We start from the raw sequence: 9,538 nt of genomic DNA, 5'->3' as shown, positions 1-9,538 counted from the left end.
AATCTGGTAATGATTTTGTTTTGTTAATATACTTCACGGCACCTTTAAGTACAACAATCTCTCTTTAGCTCTGTGGCTTTCATACATCTTTCATGCAAGGTGACCATGAACTTAACAGACTTTTGGGTGGATCTTTGGCACCTTATCTTCAACGCTGTCTTGGATTGTTTTATTGATCAGCCACTCCTCACCCTCTGCTTGTCAGCTCTATTTACTCAAGATGAGGCAGCTGACAAAGACTTATACTAATCAAACAAGTTAGGTTTACTCTTTAAGCCAGTTTGGCTCCTGCTTCACAACACATTCACCTGCTGCCAAGAGGACTCGCCCTGCAGCCCTTTCTGCTCTAATCTTTTGATGTGAAGTGAGAGTTGGCCTGACGGTTCCTCCGAGCAGGTGAATGTACAGGTGATGGGTGGATTCTACATTTCTCAGACCCACCCACAGCCCATTAAACTTCCCGAGTTACACAAAGACAACCCCCCCCCACACACACACACACCCCTCCTCCTCACAAACTCATCTAACAGTATAAAAAATCAGCTGCACTCTGAGCTCTTCACTTTCTTCTCTCCAGCTAAAGCAGAAAGACAGACTCCTTTACCTTCATCGCCACTCAAAATGCTAGCCAGAAGCTCCAGGTCGTCAGGTGGTGGAGCCTACAGGGGCAGCAGTATCTCCATGTATGGTGGAGCTGGAGGCTCTCAGGTCAAAATCTCCTCCGGTGGCTCCACCATGTCCATGTTTGGCAGTGGAGGTGGCGGAGGTGGCGGAGGTGGCTATGGCTTCTACGGTGGCGGAGCAGGTGGTGGAGGTGGCGGAGGTGGAGGTGGCTTTGGCGGTGGCTTTGGCAGTGGCGGTGGCGGTGACAGCATGGACATCTCTGCCAACGAAAAGGCCACCATGCAGAACCTGAACGACCGCCTGGCCACCTACCTGGAGAAGGTCCGCAAGCTGGAGACGGCCAACGGGGAGCTGGAGCTGAAGATCAGGCAGTTCCTGGAGAGCAAGACCTCCCCCTCCTCCAGAGACTACAGCCACTACTACGCCACCATCGCAGAGCTGCAGGGCAAGGTAGGCTCACCGCTGACACACGGACATTCAGTTATGTGACCCCCACATCTTTGTGCATCAAACACAAGCAGGAAGGTGTACAGTGTGCACATGCTCTACCTGTCATGACCCCTGCCAAGTCATGTCAGCTTCCATCTTAGTTGTAGTTTATAAAAATACCCTTGATTTAATCAGAATTTAAAAAGATGGCAATAGATCTACCGTTATACTCAGGTACACATGTCCAATCTAATCCAGTACAACAGCTCTGCCATGACATCTTTATATAGTTCAGTTTTTGTTGATTGTCAGAAATGTGCATATTAAATTATATGTTTATTACTGAGGTCATAGTCTAAGAGATGATAGATGTTATGTAACGCCTGCACACTCACTCCATGCCACAAAAGAGCTGTTGTATTGGACAAAAACAAAAGTGGATTTCAATGCCGTACACAGGGATTTTCAGGGAAATAGCTGTGCAAGAACGATAACAAAATACAGACGTTAAAATACAGTCATTGAAAATGTGAGCTGTCATGAAAGTGCAATGTAAAACAAGGTCTGACATCATGCAAATACCAAAGCAAGAGCAAGTGTAACAAAACACTAATGAACTTTTTACTGTGCTGACAGCTTAAACGTAGAAGCGCTGCAGGTGAACGTGGCTTACTGAGCCTACTGAAGAAACAGCAGCTTGTTAAGAGAAATCACGGGTCAGCAGCGTTTGTTATGTTACAGGCTGCTGGTTTCTGTCGACAGAGCGTCAGGGCGGAGGTTTCCTCATGAGATAAACAACAGTCAATACAAACTGATTAAATCCAAGTCCCTCCGCTGATAAATGCAACTCTGCTGTCAGCACTTTGACTCTCAGCACCTTCAAACTTTACTCTTGAAGTCCAATTGAAATTAAATTGCACGTTTTTCTCTGCAGTGTATGTCTGCTCTGTAAATCACATCAGAAACCAAAAGGGAGAAATCTACATATTTTAGATTTTTTTTGTTTCACGATGGTGCTACCTATCTTTGCATTAGTTCGTTTGTTTACTCCTCCGTCTACATGGACGGAGAACTTTAAAAAAAGTTGGTAAAAAATCCCTAAAATGCACCGTTAACAAAGAATGAACATAACAAGCTAACAGCGTTTATTTCCTCCTTTATCTCACAGATCCTGGATGCTACCAGAATCAATGGTAGCATCTACCTCAGCATTGACAACGCCAAGCTGGCTGCCGACGACTTCAGGATCAAGTAAGTGAATTCATTCATCACTAAGCGGCTACGAGTAAAATTTAAAGGGCCTGAACCAGAAATAAGACATGGTTTACATTCAGTCTTGAATAAACTGTGTGAACCATTTATTAGCGACCGAGCTAAGCTAACGGAGAGCTTTATTTTCTCTATTCAATGACTTTTTAACTAACGAAATGGTGTACAAAATGTCAGGAGTAACCAGAACAGTGGAGAGAAGCTCTGGGAGCTATTGTGACTGACTAGCGCTAGCGAGTTAGGGGTTAGCTCGCCACCTACAGTAGTGCACCAGCTAGCCCAGCGAGTAAAATCACCACATCACCAAGCTTCCAGCCCCACCTGGATGAGCGAATGTCACTTTGTGGCGTGGCCGCTGCTTTAGTGTTGACGTTTGCGAATACATAGAATTTGATCGTCATGGCTCTGAACCAAGACTGGAGCCAAAACAAAACCTCGTGGGAGAACAGATCTTTAGAGACAGAAGTTTGGATTTTCTCCGTTAACTAAGTTTATCAGTCAACACCTGGTGGCCATTAGAGGAACTGCAGCTTGATACAATTCAGCAGTGGCAACAACCGTCAGCCCTTTTTGCAAATAATAGTTGAAGACATCAAGGTCTTTTGACTGAACACATTTCTTCTCTCTGTTTTCGTCCTTTCCCTGTTTCAGTCAGATTCAGAAATGAATGCTTTGTCCCCTGTGCAGGTTCGAGAACGAGCTGGCCATGCGTCAGTCGGTGGAGGCCGACATCGCCGGGCTGAAGAGGGTCCTGGACGAGCTGACTCTGGGAAGATCTGACCTGGAGATGCAGATCGAAGGGCTGAAGGAGGAGCTGATCTTCCTCAAGAAGAACCACGAGGAGGTCAGTAGGCTTTCAGATCTAAAACGGATCGGGTCTTGGGGTAAAGATTCGAGGGGTCAATAAATCAGGTTCCCACAGACGCTAGAAATGTCTTAGTGGAAGTTTTCTGGTTTGGCGAGTACTGAATCCTCACCTTTCATGTGTCTCCTTGTAGGAGCTGCTGGCGATGCGAGCGCAGATGAGCGGTCAGGTGAACGTGGAGGTGGACGCCGCTCCAGCAGAGGACCTCAATAAGATCATAGAGGAGATGAGGGAACAATACGAAGCCACTGTTGCCAAAAGCCGCAAAGAACTGGAGGGCTGGTTCCAGTCGAAGGTAAGGACATGATGCGACTCTTAGAATCACGTCAGTCTGTCCGCCACGTCGGTCCAGACTGAAACATCAGCAGCTGCTGGACTGCGATGAGACGTGCTTCATCGTTCACGCTCCCCTCAGGATGAACTGTAATAACTCTGCTGATCCTCTGACTTTCCATCTAGCGCCACCATCAGGTCGACATGTTAACGTGTCCGACACTTTGGTTTCTGACCAAACACCTGCAGAGCTGCTGACGCTCCCATCAGCCTCAGCTGCACTCTGTGTTGACTGCTAACTAGCTAAAGCTAGCATGCTAACACGCTAAAGGTGGTGAACACGGTGAACATTATACCTGCTAAACATCAGCATGTTAGCATTGTCGTTGTGAACGCGTTAGCATTTAGCTCAGAGCACCGCTGTTAGCATGGAGGTAGACATGGAGAAATACGTTCTGCATTAGTCAGTGTAGAATATATTAATAGAAAGAGGAAACTAGCAGTAGGTCCAAAACAAATGATTTGCTGGCCTTACATTAGAGATTATTATTTTGTGTTTATTAAGGATTTATTTTTGACTTTAATAACCACGCAGATGGTGGAGCCCTGAGTGTAGTGTTGTTTCAAAACTAAATTTTAAATGTTGTATCGTGGAAGAATCACCGGAAACACTGGGATGTAATTAAAGTCTGGTTTTATCTCAGAAAGGGCAAATAGTCTAATGAGTTGAATAAAACATTTACGTTTATGTCTTTGTGTAAGAAAAGAAACTATACTCAGCTATTAGCAACTATCCAAAGTCCAAGTACTCGTTGTGGAGAGGAGTACTAGATTCTTTAGATTTGAGAGTTTTCATGCTTTCAGATAAGTTGAAGGAGGAAAGGAAGGAAATATAACTAAAGACAGAAAGATAGAAGGAAGTTTTTCTGTTGTATGTAAAATGTATATACGTAAAGTAACTAGTCTCTACAACTGTCAGATAAATGTAGAGGAGGAAATAATACGAATTTAAAAGTAGAGAATCAAATATCGAGTAAATGTAGTGAGTCACTTGATGCCTCTGGATTGCTGCAGGAGTAAATTTACGTAAACACGTTACGACCGTGCTGTTTCCTCTGCACAGACAGAAGAACTGCACAAAGAAGTCGCTGTCAGCACAGAAACCATCCAGACGTCCAAATCTGAGATCTCAGAGCTCCGACGAGTGCTGCAGGGCCTGGAGATCGAGCTGCAGTCACAGCTCAGCATGGTGAGCGTCCCACCTCGTCTTCTCTGTTATACCCAGTGCTTTGAGACGCAGTAAGCAAACTGAACCGGCTCCTCTCTCCTGCAGAAAGCGTCGCTGGAGTCCACCCTGAATGAAACTCAGAACCGGTACTCCATGCAGCTGGCGGGCTACCAGAACCAGGTGACCGTGCTGGAGGAGCAGCTGACGCACCTGAAGGCCGACCTGGAGAGGCAGTCCCAGGAGTACCAGATGCTGCTGGACATCAAGACCAGACTGGAGATGGAGATCGCCGAGTACAGGAGGCTGCTGGACGGAGAGGCCGGCAGCTGGTGAGAGCATCAACGGGCTGTTTACAGGATGAACCTGACAGAACTATATTTCGTGCTGATGTCCAATCTTATCTTTATGCCAGAAATCTTTTGGGGGTTAAATTCTGGGTTTTATTAAAATACATTACTTTTCACATTTTGTTATCATATCCAACATCTTTAACTTAACCTAAACAACATGACAGCACACTAAAACTCTCAGCTGAAACTCACTAGTGTTAAATTCTGGGTTTGATTACAAACTGATTAACTTTTCACAAATCACCGACATCATATATGACATCAAGTGTTAATGTGGCTTTGAGATGAATACAAATCTGTGCTGTTTGTCTCTCTCCTGCAGCGTGTCCCTCTCCTCCTCATCCTCCACCTCGGCCTCCTCCAAAGTGGACACCTCCGCCGCCACCACCACCTCCACCACCACCACCAAACAGAAAATAATCACCATCGTGGAGGAGGTGGTGGATGGGAAGGTGGTGAGCTCCTCCACAGAGACCATCAGTCAGACCATCTGAGCGCTCACAGCTCTCACAGAAATAAACACGCAAATAAAAGTCTGCCGAGGTGCTTCGAAATAAAACGCTGTCTGTTGTCGTCTGTTCAAACTGCACTTCCTCTAATGGCCACCAGGTGCTGCTGCCGTGCTGAAAGGTGAATGAAACGACAAATAAAAATCTCAAAAATGTCTCGAGCACTAAAGCTTAAAGATGAGTGAGGATAGTAACAAGAACAGGAATATATCTGTAATGTTAAAGGATTCAAAAAGTGCAGATTAATGTTTTACAACAAGTCTTTTTTTTAGCTTTTAAATCTACGTAAATGTAACTATTTTGCCAACATGGTTTTGTGTTTGAAAGACAAACATATCCAAAGTTACAGCAGCAGCGTCCATCAGAGTGGCTGCTCTGTAGCCGCTGCAAGGAGAGGAGGTTCAGATGATAACAATAATAATAAACTTTATTTAAACAGCACATGGTTGCACCAGGGTTAAAACATTTCAGGAGGCAATGAGGCAAATAAAACCAGGCAATTATTCTTTATTTCTGCAATATATATATATATATATATATATATATATATATATATATATATATATATATATATATATCCACAGGTGTTTTCCCAATGTTCAGCACTTTTTCCTTGAAAGAGATGAAAATATCCAGATTTCACACACAGAAAAGGAAAGATTAAAGTTAAACTGTTTTGTGTGACAGAAATATATATTTTTCATCCCGTAAATCCCCCGGTGACCCCTCAGGCTGCGACCCACTGTTTTATAGCGTATTCAAATGAACCTTTATTACATATATGCACGGGAACAAAGTATGCAGTTTTTCCCCATCTCTGTGCCAGCCTCCGATTATAGACCTGCAGACAGTCGGAGTTAATCTTCCACCTTAAAGCGGCCTCCGGCTCGTAAAGGAAGCCAGGTAACCGTGGCAACGCCCACCCTCTGATGTGGGCGCCAGCTGAAACAGCAGCTCATAAAAACACCGTTATTACTGTCAGACTGAGTGAGGCAGCAGGTGAAACATGAGTCACTTGAATTATAAACAATATTATTCAACCAAACTCGATGACAAGTCGAATTTTTTTGGAGGATGAAAAGATGAAAATATCCAGATTTCACACACAAAAAAAAGAAAGATTAAAGTTGACACCTTAGAAAAATGCTAATGTGTAATCTAGTGGTAAATCTACAACAAATAAACTTAACTGAGAACATTTCCTCAGAGATTAAAATATGTTCCATAATTTTAATTTAAATTAACCCAAACAAACTAAACAAACTAGAAAAACTTAAGTTAAACAAATAACTAGCTAAGAAAATACTTCATAAACCTGGTCTAAATAAAGCAAATATGTAGAATAACCCAGTAACTCGAAAGTAATATTAAATATCACAACAAACAAACTAATAAATAGCAAGCCGACCTGAGAGCGAGCTGACGTTAGAGGGAACAGAGAGCTGGAGAGTAGTTAGGAGGCAGGAATCGATGGTACAAATACGTCTCTTGAATAAACTTTGTGAACTTATTGTCCCATTAGCAACTGAGCTAATAGCTTGCTAACTGACTGTTAGCAAGTGCAGAAAGTTCACGCTTTTAAGTAACTGACTCGAAATTACGTACAATCGTGTGAACGAAATGGCAAAATGGAGGACGCTATCGTAGCTTATTAGCTGTTTTATCTGAAGTTTTATTGAAGCTCCTCTGTCAGAGTATAAACTGGCTTACACACGGTTAGGAGACGGGAGGACATGGCACAAATACGTCTTTTCAATAAACTGCTCCGTTAGCGACCATGCTAATTATCTTGCTAATGGACAGTTAACTGATGGTTAGCAAGCGCAGAGAGTCCCCCCCCCCCTTTCAGTAACACTTTATTGAATTAAATGATGTACAACCCTGACAAGAAAATGTCAAAATGGAGGAAGCCATTATTGTTAGCATTGTCGCTAACATCCAGTTTAACTGAACCTCGTCTGTCACGTACATCCCCACGAGACCACGTGGTATCACGCGAGGTGGGGCACCGCTCCCTCGGGCACGGTAACCTTCATCTTAATGACATCCTGTAGCGTGTGATGCGCCGCCATTTTCAAATCTTGTAGCGCGAGTATGTTTGAGATTAGAGAGAAAGAAACAAGATGGCGGCGCACATCCCTGGAGTGGATTATGCTTGTTATGGTTTTTTATTTTGTTTTTGTTTTTTTGTGAGTTTGCTTTCAGCACTGCTTTGTTGAAAGCGTACTCGCTTGCGGCGTCTTGGTGTGGTCCAGCTGACAAAAAAGCCCTTCAGAGAGTCATCAAATCAGCACAGAAAATCACCGGCACCCAGGACCCGAGGTCTACGCCGGCCCGCAAACACCGTCACCGACTCATCGCAGCCAGGCAGCCACCATTTTGCTCTGCTGCCCTCTGGAGGGCGCTACAGGTCTATCAAGACCCGTGTCCATATCTCACGGAGGAGCGCAACATGGATTTATTTCTAGATTGTATATTTAGATTTATTTTATACTTATTTATGTGTGTAGCCCTTAACATGCAGTGCATATGTGTGATTTTTTCTTTTTATGTTGCATGTAATGCTCAGGGGACGTTGTGCAGCTGTGCAATGACAATAAAGACTTTCTTTATGTTTTTCTGTAGTCTGAGCGCAGCTTAAGGGACAGTGCATTTTATTTTTCAATACGGGTGGCAACCGTACTTATATATATTATATACTCACTACATTTCAGAGGGAAATGTTGTACTTTTTACTCCACTACATTTATTTGACACCTGTGTTGACTAGTTCATTTTAAAATTAAGACTTTACTCTTAAAAAATACGATTCATTAAAGATTGAACCGGTGTCTGGTCGAGTTCGTCCACACTGTCGCGTCTCAGGTGTTGTAGACGGGACTGTTCTCGTGGTTTAAATAACTGTTTGAAACTCAGAGAGATAATTATCCAATATTTCACCAGAAGTCAAAAATATTAATAGCAACTTATATCTGAATTTTGTTTCCCTCCCAGTAATCATCTCACGACCTCTCAGATTTATTTTGTGACCCTTTGGAGGGGCCCGACCTGCTGAGCTCTAATGTGACACCATACTTTGGGTCAACAGTTTGTCCCGTTCCTGTTGTTTTATTCTAATAGTAGAAAATGTGTAGAAATGTTTAAATGACAGTCACGTGATGCACGTGGCAGATTATTTTCACTTCCGTTTCATTTTCACCCAAATTTTAGTGAAATTAATATTATATTAATATATTTTTACCCCGCATTATCAGCTAAAAATGTACATGATTCAGTCCTGTTTGTGAAACAGATGAAGGTGTAATATCAAAGTATGTTATATGGCCAAAAGTATGTGGACACCCCAGTTAAACTACCCAAGGACAGGTCTAGTTCCAATGAAGGGAAATCTTAATTTTAAACAGTGTTCTTCCAACTCTGTATCAACGGTTTGGGTGTGTCTCCCTTCTGTTTCAACATGACACCGCCCCCCCACCCCCAACCCGGTTTCAAACATGTCGATCTGGAATATCTCGTACAACCTTTGGGTCAAGTGTCAAACTGGAATTCATGTCATTTTTCCGTCACGCTGAGCTGTTTTTCTCTGCAGACAGAATTCGCAGATACAGCCACAAATCCTCCCAAAAAGGAACAGAGAGAGTTAGATGTAAAACATATTTCTGTGACTCTACCTGGAAGATTAATTCATGCGGTAATATAATGGGCTACACTGGCGTTAGGCCTGTGGCTGTGTATGAATTTGAACAGTGATGTCAGCAGTGTTTCATGTCCTGTTTTGTCACAGCAAACAGAGCCCGAATGAAGAGCCGGCACACAGGATCTCATTGTTTGCTTGCACAACAAAGACGAGAGAGGCGCCAGTATGTGGACCTGCAGGGCTCAAAGTAACACGCACAGCTCAGAAACAGCAGACAGGTTTGAACATGCAGAGAGGAATCCAGGTGGATGTGAGGCGGAGGAGGGTCGAGGGTCTTTAGACGTCTGAAATGTG

General features: G+C 43.4%; 1 protein-coding gene across 1 annotated transcript; it reads left to right on the top strand.

Annotated features, from left to right (window-relative positions):
• The first annotated feature begins 508 nt into the window (after nucleotides 1-508).
• Nucleotides 509-5,597, top strand: LOC122868989 (keratin, type I cytoskeletal 13-like). The gene is made up of 7 exons (XM_044181508.1): nucleotides 509-1,074; nucleotides 2,222-2,304; nucleotides 3,010-3,166; nucleotides 3,321-3,482; nucleotides 4,584-4,709; nucleotides 4,794-5,017; nucleotides 5,361-5,597. The coding sequence occupies exons 1-7, from the start codon at nucleotides 622-624 to the stop codon at nucleotides 5,530-5,532; spliced, it is 1,377 nt and encodes a 458-aa protein (XP_044037443.1). The 5' UTR covers nucleotides 509-621; the 3' UTR covers nucleotides 5,533-5,597.
• The last annotated feature ends 3,941 nt before the right edge of the window (nucleotides 5,598-9,538 follow it).

This window comes from Siniperca chuatsi, linkage group LG21 (assembly GCF_020085105.1).
Source record: "Siniperca chuatsi isolate FFG_IHB_CAS linkage group LG21, ASM2008510v1, whole genome shotgun sequence".
Classification (NCBI taxonomy): Eukaryota; Metazoa; Chordata; class Actinopteri; order Centrarchiformes; family Sinipercidae; genus Siniperca; species Siniperca chuatsi.
Note: the sequence above shows the minus strand (reverse complement) of the source record. Positions and strands in the feature narration are given on the sequence as shown.

Coding starts and splice junctions, on each gene's coding strand:
- LOC122868989 (XM_044181508.1), top strand. CDS start 622: ATGCTAGCCAGAAGCTCCAGGTCGTCAGGTGGTGGAGCCTACAGGGGC. Junction 3,167..3,320: donor TCAAGAAGAACCACGAGGAG/GTCAGTAGGCTT, acceptor GTCTCCTTGTAG/GAGCTGCTGGCGATGCGAGC. Junction 4,710..4,793: donor TGCAGTCACAGCTCAGCATG/GTGAGCGTCCCA, acceptor TCTCTCCTGCAG/AAAGCGTCGCTGGAGTCCAC.